The 26196-nt window shown below is 23.6% G+C and overlaps 1 protein-coding gene across 1 annotated transcript; it reads left to right on the top strand.

The window, feature by feature from the left end:
* The first annotated feature begins 14916 nt into the window (after positions 1-14916).
* On the top strand, positions 14917-25770 carry LOC112592883. Its single transcript, XM_025337044.1, has 11 exons — positions 14917-14949; positions 16371-16476; positions 16558-16661; positions 18525-18596; positions 18698-18814; positions 18921-19017; positions 19387-19661; positions 20623-20867; positions 24244-24403; positions 24605-24774; positions 25497-25770. The coding sequence occupies exons 1-11, from the start codon at positions 14917-14919 to the stop codon at positions 25768-25770; spliced, it is 1653 nt and encodes a 550-aa protein (XP_025192829.1).
* The last annotated feature ends 426 nt before the right edge of the window (positions 25771-26196 follow it).

Raw genomic sequence — 26196 nt, 5'->3', positions numbered from 1 at the left:
CTATAATATATGTATTATTAGCTGGCATACTGAATGCTGATATTTATAAATCTTGAACAATATGATTATCGATTATTATGTTAAAAATGTCTTAAAAATGTTGAAGATTCTAAAACTAAAAAATGTTCGGGAAATAAAAAAATTCAAAAATATACAAAATTAATATTTTATTTACACAATCGTTAGGTTATGAAATACATTTTAGTTTAAACTACCAAATGGACACTTACTGTAAAGCAAATCAGAACCCTTATACCCGCCTTTTTTTGTATTTAAATACTTAAGTATAAATCCGTGATTAATTAAATAACTAATGTGTGTTTCTCTATATAATTATTAATTATATTATATTAGTATATCGTACAACGACGTATATAATTATTATAATTTGTATATAATATCTGCACAGTGAGAGAATGTTACAAAACGTCACTTTCAAAAAACATCAAATAATTAGTAATCAATACTTACGATTTTACAAGTATAAGAAAAATTAGTTAGTTTGGATGAATTTTAATTATCATACTAAACTATATGTTAATAATTAATAAATAAAATTAATAAAGATGATACTTTATTATTATTATTAAAACAATTTTGTTTTAAAATAATGTGCTTATTATTGTGCCAAGTTAATATATTAATCATCTAGAGAGCGCTGTGCGTTGGTGTAAAAGCCGATAATATGTTTAGTGCTTCACTTAGCTTTAGCGATCCATTTATCAATTTTATTATCTAAAGTAGTAATTCAAACACGTCAAATCGAATCACCGAGCACAATATTTTATATTAAATATTTGGTCATTTTTTCTTGGATAATCGGGTAATAGTATAACATAGTAAATTCTTTATAAAGTTTAGTTGAACCATTAAATTAGGCTTTAAATTTCTGCATTCAAAAAAAAAAAATAAAAAAATTGGAAATAATATAATGCTTAAAAAATATCTATAAATATCCTTCTGCTACTATCTTAAAAATATTCAATTAACATCAAAATATGCAAATTTAAAATGTTTTTCTTTAAATAAATTATACCTAATAAAAATTACAATACAAATTTATAGTACTATATTATTGTGAATTTAAAAAGTATTAAATGCACAGTTAAAGAGATCAAATTAAAACTATTTTTGAACAAAATTATAGTTAAAAAAAGATGGATAAATGGATGTCGTTCTGTTGTACAGTAGGTGTCGAAGTTACGACTTTAAAGTTTTTCATGAAGCTTTTTTTAAGATTACAACATTCATATTCTCTTTAATTTGCCATATAATTTCATCAAACTGTTTTTCTGTACCTATGTTTAATTGCTTCTTTGACAATATTTTTAGATTACATAATGTAAATATCTAATCAATTAAAATATAAATACACCTTTAAATACTTTTGAGGTCTTGACATATTTTAAAAATAACAGATAGCAGAAACATCCATACGCCAACTTATTTATTACATTGTAAACTAAGCCCGTCACGGAAAGAGTGCTCCGTAGTTCGTATTTGTACATTTAAAATCACAATCAAAGTAATGCATATACAATATTAGCCGGGCCTGGGAGTTGGAATAATAAATATTAAAAAGGCAGCATGTCAAGTTAAACGCGTTAAAAATATTATAAATACAACTACAATTAATCACGACTTGTAATGTGAAATAATATATCATTTCAATGAATTTTGACATCAATAAACCTATACATTTATGACATAGGTACTATTGTTTTTTTACACTACTATTCAAATAAATCGATTCATCGAAATGAGTACCTATTTATTTATATGTTATAACAGTAATGGTAAATTATTATATGTACTTAAAAATTTTAGAGTTTTGCAGTTAACTAACCTAAAGATGGCTGTTTTCATTGTAAAAATATGTTTGTTTTTAGATCATAGGCCTTCAAATGCTTTTTTTTAAAATTATAATTAAATATTAAAGAAAAACCCATCTATCCATATCTTTATATCCAATATTTATAACATGCTTTCAGCTTTTTTACTGCTCCAATGAGTTTTCTGGTATGGCTTCAAATAATCACATAAAGTATCATAATCTAAACTTTAAGTAACCTTATGTAATCTATAGATAAATTTTTGAGAACATACATATCACGCTTTGTCATAAACATAGCTACGGTTGAATGACCGTATTCATGTAACGTGTTTAGTATGTTGAACTGCAATTTTTGTAAATTATACTGATATTTAAACTTACACTAAAAAAATTCATAAAAGAAAAATTATTTTAACTCAAAGTTACAGCAATTTTCTAATTTATGCAATTCATCAAGTTAATGTATGGTCATTTCAGAATTATTAAAAATTGAGGTATTATAATATTAGATATTATTAGAAAACATAATATTATCATTTCCTCAGTAATACACTAGTCTTAATTTATGTGTAGTTAAAACAAAGTAAAAATTATATTGAATTTATAATAAAACAAAATTCAATTATTTTAAAATTTATTCGTATTCAAAGATTATAGTATCGCTCTTATTATCTCCATGACAAATCGATGTTTAAATGTGGTTTTTTAACTAAAATAATACTAAATTCATATTATGTATTAATTTTTTATTCACATATTATTTATAGTATATTTTTATCATATTTTTTAAATCAGTTGAAAAAAATATGAAAATCAAGTAGATATTAGTAAGTATATGACTAAAAAAATAATATCAATTTAATTTACAAAAATTGCAGTTCAACATATTAAACACGTTACATGAATACGGTCATTCAACCGTAGCTATGTTTATGACAAAGCGTGATATGTATGTTCTCAAAAATTTATCTATAGATTACATAAGGTTACTTAAAGTTTAGATTATGATACTTTATGTGATTATTTGAAGCCATACCAGAAAACTCATTGGAGCAGTAAAAAAGCTGAAAGCATGTTATAAATATTAGATATAAAGATATGGATAGATGGGTTTTTCTTTAATATTTAATTATAATTTAAAAAAAAGCATTTGAAGGCCTATGATCTAAAAACAAACATATTTTTACAATGAAAACAGCCATCTTTAGGTTAGTTAACTGCAAAACTCTGGCCAGAGATAATTTTTAAGTACATACAATAATTTACCATTACTGTTATAACATATAAATAAATAGGTACTCATTTCGATGAATCGATTTATTTGAATAGTAGTGTAAAAAAACAATAGTACCTATGTCATAAATGTATAGGTTTATATGACTAAAAATATATTGACCTAGCTTAGTAGCAAAATTTATTTAAATGTTTATGTTATAAAAAACTTAATTTTTACTTTAAGGTAATGTTAATAATCAAAATAGGTCAGGTAGATTAAAAAGCATAAAAAATGTTGAGAAAGTTCTAGTCAAAAAACTTCAACTTTGTGCTATAAATAACACATAAGGTCACTTTTTAAAAAATTAAACATATTTTTTTTTTTTAACTTACCAATATTTTTTTTTAAACTATCAATAAAGATTACTAATATTATTTTAAATTGTAATCATTAACAGTTGTAATCTTTAATTGCTTTATAAATAATTAGGTATTTATAGATTGTCATGAAAAAACCCACCTACAAATGTATATTGATTACATAATGTGATTCGTACTATGAAGTATGCTAATATTATAAATGTTGTTCTTACAAAATCAAAAGCTTAATTTATTTTAACTTATCAATTTTTACTCATTTTCAATGCATTTTTTTAAAAGCTTTTAAAAAAATAAATATTTTCTCGAATATAACTATCTTAAAAATTTAAAAACTAAACAGCGTAACGTTATTTTTTTTTATTAAAAAAAAAAACGCAATTTAAAACTTATACTATACAATAAACGATTAAATGAAATTTTTTTAATTACTGTAAGAAATCTTTGAATTTACATATATTAATTTTTTACGATGATACAAAGTGCAATATGTGACTTTTAGGACATGTACTCGTATGATACTGTATTAATACACTGTAATATACTTAATAAGAATATTTAAACATTAAAATAATAACAATAATATTAAATTAAACTGTTGTTTTATGATAATAAAACACTATAATTTATAATTATATTAAATATTAAACATTATTATATTTATTATTTTGCTTTAGGGAGTAATTATTTGTAATCTGTAATCTTTATGACAATACTATTGACTTTCATAATTCAATAGAAAGTAGAAAAATAATAATTTGAATAAAAAGATAAATCAAAGAATTTGAAAACCTCAAAATAAAAGTACGTATATTTTTATATTATTTTTATAAACGCGTAAAATTTAAATTAAATACAACGAAATTAGATGTTAAAAAAAATGTTTAACATTTTTTTTGTAATTCAAAAATTATTATTCATTGTAACTTTAAACTTTTCACTACTATACACACATATATTTTTAATTACTATATATACAATGCAATTTTAAAAATAATTAGATAACTTTAAAGTTATTTATAGTAGGTCGAACCTATTTAAACCGTTCTACGATACGTCGGTACCCATTAATTATTATAATATTTGCTACAAGTTAATAAGTGCTTGGTTATAATAGTATATGAAAGAGAAATAATATTATAATAACTAAATTTATTATCCAATATATAACGTAAGTTTGTAACGACTTTTTTTGAAAAAAATTAATTAAACTTATTTTATTACTTGTAAATTATAGAAAAATGAATTACTTAAAACATAAATATATATTTTAAATTATCCTTAGAAATGTTCAAATATAGCAAAAAAGTATTAAAAATAAGGCAATACAACTCTAAAACAACTTACAAAAAAAAAAAAAATGTTATTACTATAAATTTGATTTATTAACTGTACAATCGGTTATTAAAATATTTTTATTAATTATGTTATTTTTATGTTATAATAAATAGCTTTAATAATTTTATTTATACTTGATTTCAATTTTATTTGAGATTGAAAATCAAAAATATTATAAATATATTTTGTAATAAAAGTAGTTGATACACTAATTAAAGATTAAAAATTATAAAATGTATTAAACAGTAAACTATAGCCCAAAAAATAAAATAATATAAATTTATTCTTTTTTAATCTTTTGATTAAATTCGTTTTGAATTAATAGAATAAAAGCAAACTATTCATATAAATCCGTATACTTCTTCTAAATGAATATCTAATACTTTTATCATAGTTAACTACTCAATGACGAGGTACGCTTGACACCTTCGTTCAGTAGAATGACTTCTCAAACCACCTGGCCATTCTTAAATCTTATAATTTCTATTTTGTGAGTGGTCCTAATTATAATTGACTATTGGTTATTTATTTATATATTTTTTTTTTTTGCGTTCTCGGAAGATCCTAAAATGAGACCCTCGATTTATACCTACTGAAGTATACCTATATATTAATATTTGATAATAAAACAATGCATTATTGTCTTACACAAATGTCGCAGTAACATATTATGTAAATATAATTAATAATATTATAGTTTGTTTGTACCTACTTACCCAGTTTATCCGTGCAATAGTGGCGTGTGGACGACGCACCTACGTGGGGAAAGACCATTATGTCCACGGCAGAAAACGATTTTAATATCCACCCGGCGGTGGTGCCCTCGGTTTGGAATATGGATTTAAATAATAACAATAGCAATAACGACGATGAAAAAGCGAATCACACACACGGTGGCGGCCCGTGGTTGCGCTGTTGTACGGATTCCGCACGACGGCGGCCAAAACATAAATAAAAATATTATGTTAATATAATATTACTGCGGCGGCGTCACCTGACACTTTTCCGCTGAATATTCGTCGTCGTTCGTCAACCCTCTGCCAGATAATAACAATACAATATTCACGAGTTATAACCGTATCACTATCGTGCGCGTGTAGTACGATCTGTTACTATACCACTACTAGAACTAGACTAGATACCTACCATTTTACCTATTTATAACATTATTATAGAACTTATTCTTATTCTTCTTCTTCTTCTTCTTCTTCTTCTTTTCATTATTTATAAGCAATTTTTTTTACATGTTCAAAAAAACGACGATTCGAACGCGCGGTTACGGCTATTGCCTACCGACACTAATAGGTAAATACGTTAAGTCTGACAACTACGCGTTGTACCTATACATAAATACGAGTGATATACCGAGTGATCCATTAGGTTATACTTATTTTACAAGTAGGTTTTTGTTGTTAAAATACATTTTTATACGTACATATATCGTACACGATACAAATGTTATGTCACATATCGAATTATTTTGTTTTTAATTGATTTATGATGACATCTCACATTTTTTAATTTTAGAAGCAGATTTCTTTTCTTTTGTTTTTTTTCTATTTATTTTGTTTGATCGAATATTGGACGAATACGCTTATAAAAATATTCTGCTTCTAATTATACTATTAAAATATAGTTTGTCGTTAAAAATAATTTAAAATATTAAAAAATAAAGTTTTTTCCTGTAAAATTATAGTTTTAATTTATTATTTATAAATATCTGCTTTAAATTCTACTAAAACATAACAATTGATATTAAAAATTTGTTTTGTTACCTAATAGTAAACAAATCGCTCTGTAGCCGATATAGGTAAATGTAAGTTATAGTAACATCATCGTCCCGTGCAATATATAATAATATTAATATTACGACGGCTTTAGTTTACACAGGCAAACACACATACACACACAAATTTAAAACTGCATTGTATATAATATTTTAGTACCTTTATTTAGTTAAATGTATTACGCATGACTTGTGGACATACAGAGTGAGCTATGATTTTCGATAGCCTAATACGATGCTGTCGTATAAGAAAACGGAAAAGCGTCATAACTCCCTCTCTGTATATTATATACTATATGTGTTTATAGGTAGTCGCTTTAGGTAAGACCGATATCGATGGTGGATGATACCTAATAAGGCAAACCGTTTCCGTGACCAATGGATTTCCGACTTCGTTTTGTAATATATCTGGCACTGTACTCTATCTGATGTCGATCGTGATAGAGGTGGAACAGTGTTAGAAGAGGTAATGAAGTGAAGGAAGTGGTTTCCATGGTTAATATTATGTTATTGTAATCGAATATAAATTATAAAAATAATATCTAATACACAGCACACACCTAATGAGCTAATATGGTATAACATAATATAGAATAAATGAATTCAAAAATCAAAAATATGTTTTTACCAACTTAATGTTTGCATAAACGCAACTCTATGATATAAGCTATAACTTATAACTTAAAAAATTAAGAAGAAATTCGTTCTTTTTAGTTATGACTAGGGACCGGATTTATATGCAAATACATATATGTATTTGAAATCTGATGAAAATTGTCCCCGAATTAGATTATTCCTATTAAAATAAAACTAATTTATTTTGCATATTCCAACGGTTTTACCATTAAATGCATATTAGTAGTTTTATAGTGCATATTATTATTTACAGCAGATATATTTATTTTTTGTCGTATTTTCACATTCACAGCCACATAATATCGATAAAATTACGACCGGTCGTTATTGCCAAAGATAAGATGACATACCTACTCATATGCAATATATACTTATATATAATATATTAACATAGATCAATCTTTGTTTTAATTTTTTTTTTAATGTGGGTTAATATTTTATAGATTGAAGATAAAGAATGTTAAATGGCAAAGATGATGAAATACTTTTTTATTATTTTTTATAACATAATTAAATAATTAATACTTGTTTTTTACATCATTTAAAAAAAAATATTTTCAATTTTATTTTTAGTGCATATTTTGTGGATTTTTTTGTACATATAAATCTGATCTCTAGTTATGACCTATTGATCAAAAAAATCACCATAATACTCATATTGTTCATGTAGCATTGTAGCATATTATGTCAAATAGGTACTATCACCGTAACATTTTTAATTCAGAAATTATGTATTGTCACGCATATTTTTCAATAATTAATATGTCTTCCTAAAAATGATTGTAAACTAGAAAACTAGAAAAGTTTTATTTTATTTGGCCTTTAAAAAATTTCAGTCAGTGACAACTGACAACATTAATTAAAGGAAGTAGATATTATAAAAAAATACTTTTTTCTTGATGTCAAAATGTATTTTATTTAATACATTATTTTTGTTTTAAATTGATAATACTAAGAATTTTTTGATTTATGAATAAATTGAAATATCTTTAAAAAAATATAATTATTTTTTTCAAAACAATACTAAGTAATCGATATAAGTTTGAAATAGTACAGATATATCATCACAATTCAATATATCAAGGTACATCATGATAGGTATATCAAAAACTGTTAAAAAAAAGAGGGAAGAAGGTAACTGCTCTGGAATTGTACAGTATAGATGTCAGTTTTTATTGATTTTTATTACAACTCAACTGTATAGACCATTCATTATAATTAATTAGATAATAGATTACAATTTGTTGTAATATTTACAATTGATTATATTATAATTTAATGTGTTTGTGCATCGTGTCTGCATATTTTAAATCATCACGTATTAGTTATCCAATAAATTAACTTGACACATTAAAGTTAAAATTTAAAACTGCTTATTAGTGTGTATTAATATTTAACCTGTTATAAGACTTAAAGGTAAGAATATTATTTGTATTTTATTTTTGTTGATTCTTTTACGATATTTTAATTTTTAAGGGATTTATGACTTATAAATGTATACAACATTAACAATTAAAAATTTTAATAATTCAATTAGTAATTAAAATATCATAAAACCTAACGAGAAAAATACAAGTAATATTTTTACCTTTATGAGAATTTAAGAAGTTTAATACATGCAATTTTAATGCAAATTTGAAAAAATTGGAATATTTAATCTTGAATGTATATATTTGATTACAATTTTAAGAGTTTTAAAAGTGGATCTATGTCGGTAACGACAATAGTTTATAGGTAACAAAGAAATTCTATAAAAAATTCGTTTCACATATAAGACAAACTCATGAATACATTATTTATTGCAGATTTTCGAAATTGTGACATTACATAAAAGAAAACTGTATCTATGTTATGAAGTTTTTATTTATTTATTTATTTTTATCAATAAATATCTAATAATATTTAATTATTAAACTAAAAACAAAAACAAAAACATAAATAATACGCGCGAAAGAATAAATTGGATTTTTTTTTAAATTATTAGCAAAATAAAAACGATATAATACATATTATGTATATATTTCTTCTAAATTTATGGTAAAAATTTGGTATGACTACAGTGAATACCGTCTTTTTAAATTTGTTCCAATTCATTACGATCTGTTTTGAGCACTGGTTATGATATTATCAAGTATAATATATTTAATTTTTTTGAAGTTAAATAGCATAAAATTAAGAGCTGTAATTTATAGGGCACTTATATTGTACTAAGTTTGGTGGAACTCATTATAAATGCAATTCGGTTGGGGCGTTACTCGCACAAGAGAAAATTTAACTTTGGTGGTCAAAATGTTTTTGTTAGTTTTAGACACGCTTTACCAATATGCTATGCATAGAGTGTGAGCATAGACAGACATCCATTAAATTTCGGTGAAGTTAATATTTTTAACATACATTTAAGATATAGAGCTCTACGCTCCCTAGGTTCTAATCTTCTACAAAATCTAATATAATTTTGTATGAAGTATATTAATTTGTTTTACTTATTAAATTATATCACGAAATTGTAACAAATACGTTTAATATTTTTTATTTAACAGATACAAACACAAAACAAATATTTATATAATTAAGTAAAACTTATTTAACTACACGTATATTAGTATACCTATTATATTTTCAATTTGTTTATGGTATTTTTAATAATACCATAAAACAGCTATTATATATCTTATAAAGAATTATCTATTCTTCCTATTATTTTAAGTACATGTTTCAATAATACCTTTATTTGTAATACTTTTTCATATTTTCAATATTCAGAATAGACATAGTAGTTAAAACGTTTTCGAACTATTGAAGCTTTTAGTTATGTTTTTATACGTCTCACTAGTTATATAATATCACAAGGTTTTTATAGTTGTATAATTTTTACTATATTAACTCTAGACGACTAATCAACAACTATAAAAAAAAAAAAATATATTACATAAAACAAAAAAAAAAAAAACACATTTGATGAACTTAGTCTCCTAAGTACACTCTTCCCATTTCCACTATTAGAAATAAGGTTAGGTATATATTTTAAGCCTTTTTTCACCAATTTAAATTTAATTTTGCGTAACATGCATATGTATTGGGTGTATAGAATATAATTCACGTACTTCCTATACGGTTATATCTTTACCCGTAATATTTTATTCGCTTGGTATTATTATTCCAAGTTGCATGTAAAAAATTAATGAACTAACCATGACCGATGGCTTAAATCATGTTTAAACTTATTATTGATTGATTACTTGTTTAGTGATTGATCATTAAATACAACTCTGTATTAGTATCTTTGTATTATATAGGTGTTTTTCACACATTTAAACGTGCGGCAAACTATCGTCGCCTTCGTATCCATGGAAACAAAAGGCAAAGGAAACGTCTCGGGCAATATTAAACTATCGACACGTTATATTTTTTATTTTAGTATTCTGAAAATCCAAGAAAAAACTGAAACTAGTTCACCGTGGTCTGTGTTTGAATAACTTTTAATGTCATAATTATAAGTTTCTGTTATTTCAAATAATTTATGGTAAGTATTAATCATCATATATGTATAGTAATCTCTAAACAAATAGGTATAATATAATAATGTAACCACCCGGTATTGTTTTTGGCGACGTGTAGACTATACTATAGGTCGTAGGGCGTAGGCTATAACTTCCCAATATTGTACCTAATATTTTTATATTGTATTATACCTTCTACCACGTATCATTTAATAATAAGAGAGTAATGAGTTGTAATCTATTGCCAACAACAGTGCACCGCACTACATAGTAGTAATAACGAAATTCGTACAGGAAAATATGTTATACCAAGTATCACGTCCTGAGATAACATTCCGGAAGTTCTCGTAACTAACCATCGTAATAATAGTAAGCAAATAATTATTTCGACGAGTACTTCTATTATTTTATCCTCCATAGACGTAAATGTTAAATATATTTGAACTGAGGCTTGAGGGGTCTAGGTCACTCGGTTAACGACCAATAACCAACGACCGACAAGTGTACAAAACACAGGATAACTAATCTAGGAAAATAGACCTACACCAAATATATTGCGAGGACAATCAAGAAAAATGTTCAAAAACAAACATAATTTATAATTCATTATTAACATAGACACTTATTACTACAGTCGTCAGATTACATGGCACCAGTACACCGAATAGCGTCTGAACGGCACGATAACGTCAAAACAGTGGTTCTTAACGTTTTACCTGAATTGCTAAGGGCTATTACCAACATTTACTATAATACATTTTTAGATTTATCATTGGGCAATTGATATTAATACTACATAAGTGAGATATCGTACGCGTGTGTTTTAAAAATATTTTGTAAGTTATTACAGTTGAATAGCTAATCAGTGTAAAAATAATGACTAAAAAAAAAATGTCTAAGGCTAATGGTCTAGTGTTAATGAATTATTATTATATATTTACAATGAAAGGCTTGTTATAAACATAAATATGTATTATCTTAATATCTATAATATACGGCTAGGATTTAAATGTAATAATAATAATAACAAATGAAAAAATATACAAAAAAAAAAAAATAATAATATTTTAAATTCTATCAACTATAGTTTTTTTATTTTTATAAAAATTGATTGCGATTAAGATGATTGAGTATTTTACATTTAGTTTTGAAAATTCGCTAGAAAATTCTTCAATATAAATGTTACGAACAAAATGTAAAATTTATACTCGGTAAACACCGGTCGTACTAAATATTGATAATAACTATAATACACTACCCTAAGATAATGTATATCAGCTTGTAAATTATTTATTTATCAAAATAAAGAAATAATTACAAATTTTCATTAGATAAATAAAATTATAAATTAGCTTTTTCAAATACGTTTATTGATTAAGGGAATAAAAATAAACTAATGCAAAGAAATCAAAGTCATAGTGATTAGTACGTATATTGTGCTAGTGTTATTCATTCTATTTGCTGGCTAATTAGTGGTGCACGCGTGTTGTATGTACGTGCTCACTGTTCATCAGTTGAAAATTGCGTCATTTTCGCATTATTATCTGTATAATTAATAATTATAATTCATCGCCGTTTATGCATATCACAGTATACTTTAAAAGGTTTATTTTGAAAATAATCTGCCCCTTTAACTATATGTCCTTACATAACGCGTACTGTATTAGTACCAACCTGTCAAAGTGTAAATATCATTTTTACCCATTCGCCAACTTCTCTAATTATTTGCAAACGAAATTACTTTTATTTGTTTTAACATTAAGTAGAACTGTAGAAGTGACTTTAAATATTACACGTTTAGTATGTTATATACATATTACAAGAATTAAATAAGATAAAATTACAATAAAACAAAGACGAATAAAAAATAAATACCTGATTTGATATAGAATTCAGATTTTTTACACTCATATGTATCAACTTGAATGAAAAATTGTTGAATATTATACATATTTTTATTTAACTTATATCCATTTATTTTAAGATCCTGATCAAAGTGATGAATATTTTTGTTTTACCATGATGTTTGTAATTTAATTTTTAAATTTATTTTGTACTTATATTTTAAACTAATATAGTTTAAAAAATATTTAAAATATTTTAGTTTTTATTTAATTTAAGTATGATAAAATTTTTGTTTTTAAGTTAAAATTCTTGAAAATTCAACACATAAGGTCTCATACAAGTTTTCCATATTTATAAATTATCGAAATAAATAATCACCATTTTTTTATGCAAGCATTTAAAGTTAAAATATTTATGAAATTCATCAAAATCACAAAAATATTCAAATTATTTTTTAGAAAAAAAATTTATAAAATTTTAAATTTAAAAATCTGATTTGAAAATTTAATGTAAGGTTCCTCATAAGTATTTCTTAAAGTAATCTAAAAAACTAAAAAATATGATTTTATTTTTTTTGTAATTTAATAAAAATAATTTCGTAGAAACATGAAACCTTACACCACTACATCTATGATTACCATTATTATTTTAATGCACAATAAAGTTTATTTAATATTTATATTACTTTTTAAGTGATTTATTACATGAATTATACTGTACATCGCGATAAGATAATTTACTTATATAATGATATTAAATAATAATATAGAATAATCGTTTTAACTCATTTTTGTTTAACTAAGATTATTATAATAAAAATGATTAAGTATCATTATCATTTATCTCAATGCAATTATTAGTCAGTCTGATGCAAATCATTAAACTAAAATTTAATATTTGTTTATTTAGTTGTATCTGTTGTTATAAAATCGTTTCAACATTCAACAAAAATCCTGAAAAGTTGGTATTTTAAATTTTTTTTTTTTTTTGGTGAGTAAAGGAAGAACATATATTTTAATAAGGTATTTATTGCATAGGTATCTTACGATACTTTTTTTATAGGAATCAGTGTATTACTCAAATTATAGATAATTATTAATTATTAAATTTAAAGCGGAGCGATGAATGTATTGATTTTTCTATGTGTGTTTTTTTGGGTTTTTATACACAATAAGTAGTCAAAAAATTGGTTCAATTTTTAAATTTGAGTGTGTTTTTGGATACAAAATTGGATCTTATTTGAACTTTAAAGAGGTCAAAAGTGAAATTTCCCAGTAATTTTTTTATAATCGGAAAAACAAAAAAAGAAATTAAGGAAAAACGGGAATATTTTCTACTTAAGATTTGAAAATTTAATATGAAATTTGAAATCTTTACCTAAAATATTTTTAACTATTTTTTTTTTTAAATTGTCAATAAAAAAAATATTTGCCGGTAAAAATTTCGAAAACTTAATACAAAATCCCATATAAGTTGTTCTTTGATTTGAACTTATATACAATATACATAGTAATACTTAAATTTATTTTTAAACGATTTTTGTTTTTTACAGTAATTAAAAAATAAGTATAAAAGTAGAAATTATATTTATGATTGTAATTTTCTCTAAATTTTTTTATGATTATTTTCTATACATAGAAAACTTTGAAAGTATCTTGAAAAGTTTTGAGTTATTTATAGGCATGAAAATTTTTTTTTAAACTTTTCTTGTCATAAATTTCAATAAAAAATAATGTATGCAAGTGAATACCACTCTGATGTACATTAAGTGTTGAGTGGGTCACTATTATGGAGTGTCTTAAATTTGAATACAATAATATGTTATTGTGTACGAAAAACGATTCTGAGTGGTGACAAAGTATGTTTACAAAGTATATTTTGTGATATGTTTTTTTTTTTTCATGATATAACTATTAAAATCATTTTTCCGAAAATATTTTATTAATTATGTTATTAATATTTAGTTATTATATTAAAATATATGTACAGTGAAACCACCCTTAACGGACACCTCCAAATAGCGAACGTTTTTATGGGAACGGGGACATTTGCACCACTTTTGTATAGGAAACCTCTAAATACCGGACACTCTAAATAACGGACTCTTTTATGACAATTTCATTTTTGATTTTGACGGTTTTTATCGTAAATGTTGAATAATTGTGGAATGCCTCAATAAATATCTATCTAACTATCTTATATAATCTGACTGCTATTCATTATATTATACTATGTACAATTATAATTTATCTAATCCGTCCGTTATCGCGTCGATAAAAACATTTTTCATACGATTTTTCAACAGTTTATGTTCTTCTATCGATATACAAAACACTTCATTGTTCTCCAACGTAGTCGAATTAGAAAATGCCTTGATACATGAAATGACTATGCATCAAGGTCTTAAGCAAGCTAAAGTAACTAATTTTTTCAATAAATGTTAATTTTTGCATAGATAATAATATCATAACTTTAAATAATACATAAAATGTATAATAAATATTTGTATTAAAATAATAAAAATAATATGCATATATCTTTATTATACATATTTCATATACATATAAATAATGTTGTACATAGTTATTAATTTCTGCAAGTTATTTTCCCCCTCTGAATAGTGGACACCTCTAAATAAGGGACAAAATTAAGGCGACCGAGAGTGTCTGGTATTTAGAGGTTTTACTGTATACCATATTATATTGACTTATACAACATAAAATTTAATAATTTTTTTCAGTAAATATTGTAAAACAATAAAAAAATATTCATAGTGTAAGTAGATAATCTTAAAATAAATAAATTATTTCATTGCACATAGTAAAATTTATAATAATGTGATATATATAAAAGTTTCAAGTTTCCATAAATAATGTTTTTAAATTTTAAGTTGTAACAAAATAATTAACATAATTATTTATATTTAAATAAGTCATTTTTCCCAAACAAACATTAAATGACGAATTTCGTCAAAATTCTATCTTCAAAAGCATATAAAAAAAGTTGTGCTCATGTAATTTCTATATTTATGTACAGATATTATAACAACATATGTGGATCTTGTATTAAATTTTTGAAATTTTTACCAATCGAATAATTTTTTGTCGACGGTAATAAAAAAAAAAACTAATAAAAATCAACCTTGTATTAAATTTTCAAATATTTTATTTAAAAATAAAAATGTTCACTAATTTTTAACTACAAAATAATTAGATAATTTTTGCAAATTTTATGAATTTAGCAAAAATTCTAATTTTAAACACACATAAAAAGTTTTGTGTGTATAAATTTTCTAAATTTTTTGTTTGAAAAATTTCATAAATTTAACGTTTTTGCCTATGAAAGATAATACTTTTAGGACTCCTTTCCTCCTATGATTAAAAGTAATACTTATATGAAATTATGATATTATTATTATTTATTCTTAATAGACGTATTATATGAGTATAACAATCATGATTAAAGGATAAAATAATTAAATATCAATTAAATTATCTATTGATTTTGTAACATCTATTAACATAAAACTTTTATATATATATATTATATCAGTGAAACATTTAAATGTTTATTTTAAATACCAAAATGATAATGAAAAGTGTACACAAAAATGTAAATACGCTTCAATAAATAAATAAAATAGGTAAATCCGTACTCAATAAAACCTTACATACTACTAGATAAATTAAAAATGTATATTAGTGTATAAAAACTAGAAAATATTCAAAGCAAAATGTGTTATTATTATTTTAATTGAAAAATTGTAAAATTAATTTATGTTTTAACTTTTAACCTAATATATTTTGAAATACTGAAATGTAATGTAAAAAGTAATCAGAATAAGAGATCCGAACGAATGGCTAAAAGAGGTCCAGCAGTACTTCAAGAAGAAATCAATAACAATGATGATTGGACAAGAATTATGGAAAATCCGGGAATGTATAGTAAAAAATTCACAGTTGTTTAAGAATAATAAAATTGTTTTTGTTTATTAGTAATTCATTATTAATTTTTTATTATTATAGTTATTGACGTTTATGCAGAATGGTGCGGCCCTTGTGTAACAATGACAAATTACTTAAAAAAAATCAAAATGGAATTAGGAAATGAAAATCTAAATTACGCCATAGTAAATATTGCCTATTGTGATATTTAATTTTGTATTAACTATTAAAACGATTCAGATATACCTATATCAAAGTCGAAAGATAATTGAAATGAAATAAAACGATAATTTCTATATAATTCAATAAGTTAGGCGTTAAAAGTTTTGATTCTAAATATTATGCTATTATAAAAATGTTATATTCGTTGATATTCGTTAACATCAATTGAAGGTAAAGTAAATATTAAGTAATAAGCAATTGTTTAATGGTTATATTGTTTCTATCAAGATTTAAGTATGCATAATAAATGTGTATTAGATTAAAAAATGTTTAAATAACTTCATAAAGTTTTAAACTTTTAAGTTGTATTGAGAAATAAAATATTTGTTTACCTGTATTAAAATATAAAGTTTATTGACAATATGTACAATTAGTAAATTAGATACAAAATATAAAATATATTACAATTTTATAAATGCAATATCTGATAATCAATTTTTAAGGAAGTTTCTGGGAACAAATTGGACCTGATTTTTAGTTTGGATAGATCAACAGTATAGATTTCTCAGTAATTAAAAAAAAAATCAGGAAAAAAATGTATTCATAAAAATAAATATTTTCTTCTAACTCTAATCAATTTTATTTCTATAAAAATTAATAAGTAATTCAAAAACAGTAATTTACAATTTCATCATATTGTACCACGAATCGCGATACTACGTATACCACTATAAATTTAATTTAAACTAAAATTTATAGTGTGATTAAATTAATCAAATCATTAATCTAATCAGACAAACTGCTTTGTAGAGCATTCTAAAAATGTGGTTTTTATATGGGTTTCATTATAATGTTTTTATAATTTTACTAAACACGGCGTAATATTATATATTATGTAAAAAATATGTTAACATTTCTATATCATACTAATTAATAATTACGTTAAAAAGAAAATTACGTTTTACTTATTTTTTTTTTTTTTATTCTGTATATTAATCATATAGTTTTAAACTTCATAGCAATGAATGGATTGATTTTACAATAATGCATATTTTTTTCTATCATCACCTTTTGGGAAAATACAATTACTTCGAATTTTTACTTAGGGAGGTTTTTGGTAATTTTTTTGTGGGGGGGAGGGATTTTTAAAAATAATCAGAAAAAAAATTAGGAAAAAGGAAAACTTTTAAATTTTTTAAATGTCTTTTTATAAAAATTTGAGGTTCAAATTTTAACGAAATTGCATATTTGAACTATATAAAAGCATTATTAAGCTAATAATTTTTACATACATTATAAATTTTACAAAACGAAATAAAATGTTCATACTACGTAAATTTTTATAGATAAAATTAAAATAATCAATAAATAATTTATCTATAGTATAAGAAGTATAACATCAACCTATTCACACTGTTTTATGACTAGGTAGTATTGATTTAAAAGTTAATATCAATAATATAAAACAACAAAAATATGTATTATTATAATAATAAAATACTACTAACATAATTAATATAAAAATTTCGGAAAAAATTAGAATAACCTACCGTATTACTAATAATAAAATAAATTACTTCAATAGTAATATCATGAAATATACTTAGTGATATAGGTTAACAGACCATTTTATCTAATAATTGTTTTTCTTATACAATGATATTGTATCATGAAGTTCAAATTTAACACATGTATTGATAGTGACTCAATCGACATTATTAGTATACAGTAGAACGGTACTCAATTGCCTATATTTTTTATTATTTGTCAAACATAATATTTATAAATTTGTTTTGAGTAATATTTTATAATACGAGTATTTTATAAATTTTAGAAAGATTTTTAATAAATTAAAACGTTGTTTAATTGCGTTAATACAATTCTAGGCAAAATCGGACAATATTAATGTACTAAAAAGATTTCGACAAAAAAGTGAACCCCATTGGTTGTTTTTTTTTGTAAGTACATATATTGATTATTAATAGTAAATAAAATATATTGTATTATAAATATACTAACTTTAACTATAAATATTTATTTTTCGTTAATTTTAAAAAAGGATGGAAAATTGGTTAATGTCGTAATTGGTACTGATGCTCCCAGATTAACGAAATTAATAGTGGAGGAGTTGGAACAATATATTAAATACAAAAATGGAGAGATTCAAAAAGAGTTTGTGAGTATTTAATATGGATTCAAATAATATTTAAGTTGTGTTTTTGTGCATGGATATCATCATAAGCGTTGAATAATATCTAAATATTAAATTGTTATAAATTAAGATACCAATGAGTAAAGTGACAGATGAAGAACGAAAAAAATTAATCGAAATTGAAAATTATCAAAAACAAAAAACAAGAAAAGAAAAAAAACTAAGAGGTTAGTCTGATTTTTGTTTTGACTTTCGGATAATTACACGGATAATGGATACATATACAATTTATTTTTTGTTTGAATTTAAGCATAGTTAATGTTTCTCAAAATTCTTTCTAGCAATTACATTCAGTAATTAAGTTAAATATAATAATATAGACCTACTTTTTGTCTGCAGTCATCATAATAAACTAAATAATATTTATTCGTGTATAGTTTATTGTTTAATATAGGCTTAAGTGTTATTTAATATATTTAGATTCGTTAGCTGTAAACTTAATATAAAGTATGATAAATTTCGTCTTACATCGTGAAATGATATAAATAGGTTAAGTAATTTTACACAACTTATAAATTCGTACTTAATGGTTTCAGATAAAAGAATGATGAAAGTGAGAGAACGTTCTCTGAAACAATTCGCGTATAACATTCAAAAGCAAACATGTGTCATGTTTTTCCCTCACACAGTTAAATATATTATGGTGGAAAAACCACCGGAAGATAGCGCCGAAGAACTCAATAACACATCTGAACCTGTGATGATAAAAAAAAGGGTATGTGAAGTGGCCAACTCGTGTGCTAGTAAGTATGAGGAACTTATCGTTATTGAAGCAAAAGAAGTGAGATTGACAGAAGACAATTTAAACGAGGTAATTATAAACATATTTTGAATATAATTGGTCAGGATAGAAGTCGGTAAAAATAATCAATAACGTTAAAGTTATATATAATCAAAAGAATAAACATCCTAAGATAAACTAGAAACAAAAAAAATCTGATAAAATTATCATCGAAAATATTACTCAATTCATTAAATATTTTAATCAAATAGTAATTAAAATGTAAATGATATTCTTCTAAACGTTTTTTATCCTAAATGTTTTACCTAATACAACCGGGTGGTTTGGACTCAATAACTCGTATAGATAATTTACATTAATATGTACTTGATTAATGCAAATTTTAAATTCTACAATAGTTTGTGCTTGTTAATTGTACATTATAAAATATATTTTGAAAATATTCCGTAATTTAATATTGTAAACCAAGTTAAGTTAGTACATGTGGTTGGTAAATCTATTATTTTTTATTAACACTTTTAGAAATCAATTTGTCACTCCCGAGCAGGAGAGTGATAAATTGAATCGGAAATATAAAACATTCGACAATTTTCAATATCTATAATTGATATTTTAGTAGTCAATATAATCCTTAAGCTATCGGATAATCTAAGATGAACAACATGTTATTGGATTATGACTCATATTTAGTTGAAAATAACTTATAATTGTATTCATTATTGTTAATAACAAAGTTATAAGGTTTTAAAAAAAAAATTATTAAAAATTTACGAATGTCAAAAGTTTTCTTAAAAAAATCCATTATTAGCATAGTATTCAATTATCTTATTTAAAGTTTCGAATAAACTGATATCCACGTTATAATTAAAAAGAAATAAAGTATAGGGAGTAATATAAACATGTTGTATGGATTTACAATTTACAGAATAATGGTTGTAATAATGTTCATACATAATTAGGTACTTATCTGGATAAATCGATTGAAAATTTGGAAATTATACATAAATCATACTACATTCTTTCATTTTAGCTGTTTTTTATGGAAAAGGAGTTTTTGGAAAGTTTTCCACAAGAATTAATTGATGAATTATTGAATAAAAATGTGTATTCTGTAATGTTGTCAATGCCTACTGTTAAACACGATACCGCTACCGAAGAAGCAGCCACAGATGACGAAAATAAACCTATTTCCATCGACTTAATGGGAGAAATAGAGGTGAAGTTGAGCAAGATAATTTACGGAGATGGAAGCCCATTAAACCCTGGTCTAGATTCGTAAGTTTCTAACTAAGTATGTATATCTACCACGTATTTGTGGCGATATAAACACATTAACATAGAATTTATGCAGGACTAAAATTACATAAATAAAATTATAAACATTTAATTTAATTTAATTTTTTGAACTAAAAAAAAAATGTCGATAACTCTAATGAACAATATGAAAATATGAAAAAAAAAACCAGCTTATTTATATATATTTTAAGTAAACATAGTTTTACAATTTATATAATATTTCATAAACACTAATTAATGGCAGAAGTTCCCAAAATATTCACACAACTCATATTGGAAAATTTAAAAATTTTAGCGACCGACCACCGCATACTTTCTTTTTGTTCACAAATTGTATATTAAGTTTTAATATATTCATATAAAAGTTGCATTTATAGTAATATTGCTTTTAACTATATTTAGGTATTTAATAATAATATTATAAAAAGAATTAATTTTTTTTTTAAAACATCATTATTATTTAATATATTTATTAATCGAATGTGAAGTGTTTATCTACTTATTTTCTGTTTTTCTTAATCACTACGCATCAATATCCATAGCGTCGGTCAATTCGAGACATAGTGAATTTAAAAATTGCAATTAAAAAAAGTAAAGTGTTTTAAAATCGTAAGCGACCCACTAAAAGCTCAAACACTCAATAGTGATCCACATCTGAATAGCGACCAGAATCGAATCTTAAACTATATATATATATAGTATAAGAATATTATTTTACTAAATAATATGTTGCATTTAATAATTTTTTTTGGTGGGTTTAATCTTGGATGTACAATCACTAAACATATGATGAATCAATAATGATCTAATGATTCCTTAAATATAATTTAGTATCCCATTTAATGGTTTGTATGCGACTCGGTATTAGTATAAATATGTATTATAAAATTATTTAACATATCAATGTTTACATACTATCTACTTATAGGAACCTAATATTTAGTTTATTTTATAATTTTAAATAATATAAACACCTAAGTCCTAAATTTATGATAGACAATGGATATATTGGTCATTTTGTAATATTGTTGTATTACAAGTTAAACTAGTAAGGTATAATTTTAGAACTATTAATTAGTATAATAAGTAATATATTAAATTATTTATTTATTTATTTATTTATTTTTTTTTTTTTAATTAGCTTTTATATTAAATTATAATATCCATCATTTATGTATTTATTATGTTACTGGCAATAATGATAATGTAAAAAATATCTACATTTCTATTTTCCTAGAGAACGTTTAAAATGCTTTGATTTGTTAGCCAATGACTATAATTATCGTTTATTAGATTATTACCATAAAGTTAATTAGAAATTGTTATAAGTAATTATAAATATTACCTAGGAATTTTATAAATATATTGTTTACACTATCGTGAATAATGTTGTATAGTAAAGTTTATGAACGATTCACATTTCAATACAAATTTTAAACTAATATAATTTTCGATTACATAGAGTAAGGACTCGTTTGTATCATCTCGTGTCTATATTTACACATATGATAAAATAGGTTAAGTAACAGTATTATATAAGTGCCTATATATAAATCTTTACAAAAGCAACGATTATAGCCTTAAAGGTTTGGTTTTATAATGTTACTGGATCACGGGAAATAAAAAAGTGTCCTTGTAACATTAGATTTAAAGCCAATAAAATATTTAACTCAAAATTTCATAGTCGTTTGTTACTTTTGTGAAGATAAATTTGAATACAACTATAAATTAATTTATAATTGTAAAAAATTAGTTATTATACCTATATATCATTTAATATTATCTATCAAACATCAAAACAGTTTAAAATAAAACCTACCATTCCTCATATTAATATTAAACACTATACTAAAAATAACTAGAAAATTATAACTAGAGGTCGGATTTATATGTAAATACATATTTTTACTGTGACTTGATAAATAAATTTAGATAAGTGATAAATTCGTTTTAAGGGATTTCCAATAAAATGAACTATATTTTATTTTACATGTTTTTACATATTTCTCAATAATTCTATTTTTTCCTACATATTTCGACAATTTGTTCATTTATGATTTATTAATAGCTATCAAAGTATTCTCTGCAATGGACGTTCTCCTGAATTTTCATTGAGTGTAGAACTTACTTTTTCAGACATAGTCAAAATGCAATACTGTCCAATAACATTAGTAGAAGTCGAATGGTTATTTAGTTGTTATAAAGCAGTTTTACGACCAAATCGAAGGTCTTATGAATTTGAAAATTTAAAAATGCGTGTGATATATATAATCAAGATAATTAATTTTTTTTCATTTTTTTTTTTAGTTTTTTTCATTTATATTTTTTTTCATTTTCTTGATAATTTTACTATTTAAAATATAATTTGTTTCATTAGTAACTCATATGAATATATTAAATAATTAAATATTAATAAATAAATCATATTAGTTAAATACATATTTTGAGTGTTTTAGTACATATTTATATACATATTTTGATAGCATAAATATATATTTTGGTTTCATAAATACATATAAATCCTACCCCTAATTATAACAATTCAGAATTTATATACACAAATAGTACATTTTATTATTGCCTACTCGTTTTTAATAGTTCCTAATTAAAATCATTGCCGATAATCGATAATATATTATTATACACAATATACATTAGTACAAATTGAATTTTAAATTTAGAAAAAAAGCTACAACTATTTTCAATAAAAACTGTAAATTGTATTTCTAAATAACCATAAATATTTTTTGTTTAAAATGTATCTGGAATTGTTTTAGATCAATTTTAATAAATTATAACCCCTTCTTATATAAATTTAAATAATTTAATTTTTGAGATTTATACATTTTGAACATAAATTTGAAAAAATTAATTGATTGTTGGATAAAAAATAGTCATTTACTATTACAAACAAAATGTTTGGTACATTTGTTAAAAAATATAAAACCCAGTGTGTCCTATAAGCAATATTTTAATGAATACACACACTTATAAATTTATAATAAATATTATTTATTATTATTACTATTTAAGTATAATATATTTTATGCAAAATAAAAAACAATAATTAATTATTTCCGTTAATATTTCAATGCCCATGAGAAATAGCTTAGATATTGATACTACTCATTTAAAAAAAATCTGTAGCAATTTAAATAAAACTTAAAAACAATTAAATTTTAAATTATTATTTTTTATTATTACATTATATTTGTTATTATTTATAATAATGATAATAATAATATATTATTATTGGCAATTTATAAATTTGTAAAACTATAACTATTATAGATACCAATAAATCTGTTACTAATTATTTATATTATGAAAAATATTATTATTATTATTATCATAGACTTGCAGATATACATTCGGTAATGAATGAAAACGGACAAAAAATACCGTCGGTATACACCCCCAGAAATCCATTGAGTAAAGCTTCGGCGCTTACCATTTTGTTCCATAAATTCTGCCAAAACAATGGATACGTCGCACCCCATCCACCTTCTCCACAGGTTATACAAATAGTTTTATTACGCGTGTTAGAACTTTTTTTTATTTCCTATATTACGCTACATTATATAGATGTCAATAATGTTAATTTAAAACTTTGTTGTTGTGCTAGTTGTTGAGGCGCATTCCCAAGCCAAATTTCGTCCAAAATCTCACTTATTCACATATTTCAAAGTATTTATTTTTTTCATTTGTTTTTGCAGTATCTTGTCATTTTTGATATCAACAAATCTAACACTGTGTTACCAATAATCGAGGATTTAGAAGAAACGGTTGTGTATTACGGGTTTTTTCGTAGCGCTGATCCCGAAAATCCCAAACTACTATGTAAAGACCCCGAATTATTGACTACATATGGTATGGATAAGGTTGGGTAAGTACCTTACATTATTATATAAAATATATAATTCTGTTAAACTTATCAATTAATACTAGAACAATGCAAACCAGCAAACCTATAATATTTTAAATTAATCCTGCAAAAATGTTAAGCTTAACTAAAAATAATAGCTACAAAGGCTTATAGTTAATAAAACTATGTAACAATTTTCCCTTTTTCGTTTAATAATTAACATGTATGATGTAATTTTTTCACTTAAATCTCAATTAAGTCTTATTGTACTAATGGAATTATTTATTATTATACTTAAAAATAGTACTAAAGTAAAGTGAAGTTAATTATAATACATTGTAAAGTATTCTACTTTTTTCGCTCATATCAAACATCCATGTCGGTATATAGATAGCCGTTAAAATTGAAAAATTACGAACTACTAAAAATATATTATGAAATTTATTGTATTATCTTTTACATAAAAAAGATGCATTATAACTGAAAATAATATTGTTTGTAATATCTTCCTTTGAAATTTACGAATGAATTATTTTTAAAATTATAAATTTTTTTTTCAACAAAGGCTCATGAAAATTTAAAGTCGACAGCAGTTTTGATCCAATGTTAAATATTATCAAATTACTACAGGCATTTTTTGTACTAGCCTGTATTATGTACAAAACATAATATGTATATAAAATATTTATAACTGTTCAATTATACAGTATAATAAGTACATACATTATATTTTTTATATACAGCAGAGACGCCAAATTAGTGTTGTCTGTGCTTATGGACGACAAGGACAAAAGCCTGTTGCGGTTCGTTGACGTAGGGCCAATATATGTGAGCCCGAATCAGGAAGTGGGCATTGACGATGCCATTAAGTTTTTCCCATACAACTTTGATGAGATGGAAGGTGAAATAAAGTTGTGGTTAGACCAACAAAAGATTCAGAATGAGAATATGGGCGAAGAATATGACTTTGGTGAAGGTGAAGAGGTAATATTAGAAGAATACTCGAAAGATTTGTAACAGGGCCCAATGAAGACTGACGGTTAATATTATATTTTCCTATGGAAGCCAACAGTTTATTTATTTACAATCATTGTCATGAATTCTAGATTGTTTTTGTCTCAATTATATTAATAAGTGTATACTTAATTGCACATATACTTACGTCATTACATTCATAGTAAATGTTTTATAAATGATCGTAGTATTTAAAAATTGTAAACATTACGGGCTGATTGATATATTAACAGTTTTAAGGTCATCTCAGTATAGTGCTATTATGGCGTATATGGTGTATCACAATGGTTGAAGATAAGAAATGTGAGAAAAAAGAATCGCATTTAATCCCTTCAAACTGCAGTACTATTTATATTTGTTTGACAAAAGAGTAAAGATCTTTGAAAATGTTATACATATATGAAAAACCGGTAAACTCGTATTTTTCAT

The sequence above is a fragment of the Melanaphis sacchari genome, unplaced genomic scaffold (assembly GCF_002803265.2).
Source record: "Melanaphis sacchari strain LSU unplaced genomic scaffold, SCAv2.0 Contig1988_pilon_pilon, whole genome shotgun sequence".
NCBI lineage: Eukaryota > Metazoa > Arthropoda > Insecta > Hemiptera > Aphididae > Melanaphis > Melanaphis sacchari.
This window is presented reverse-complemented; position numbering and strand designations above follow the sequence as displayed.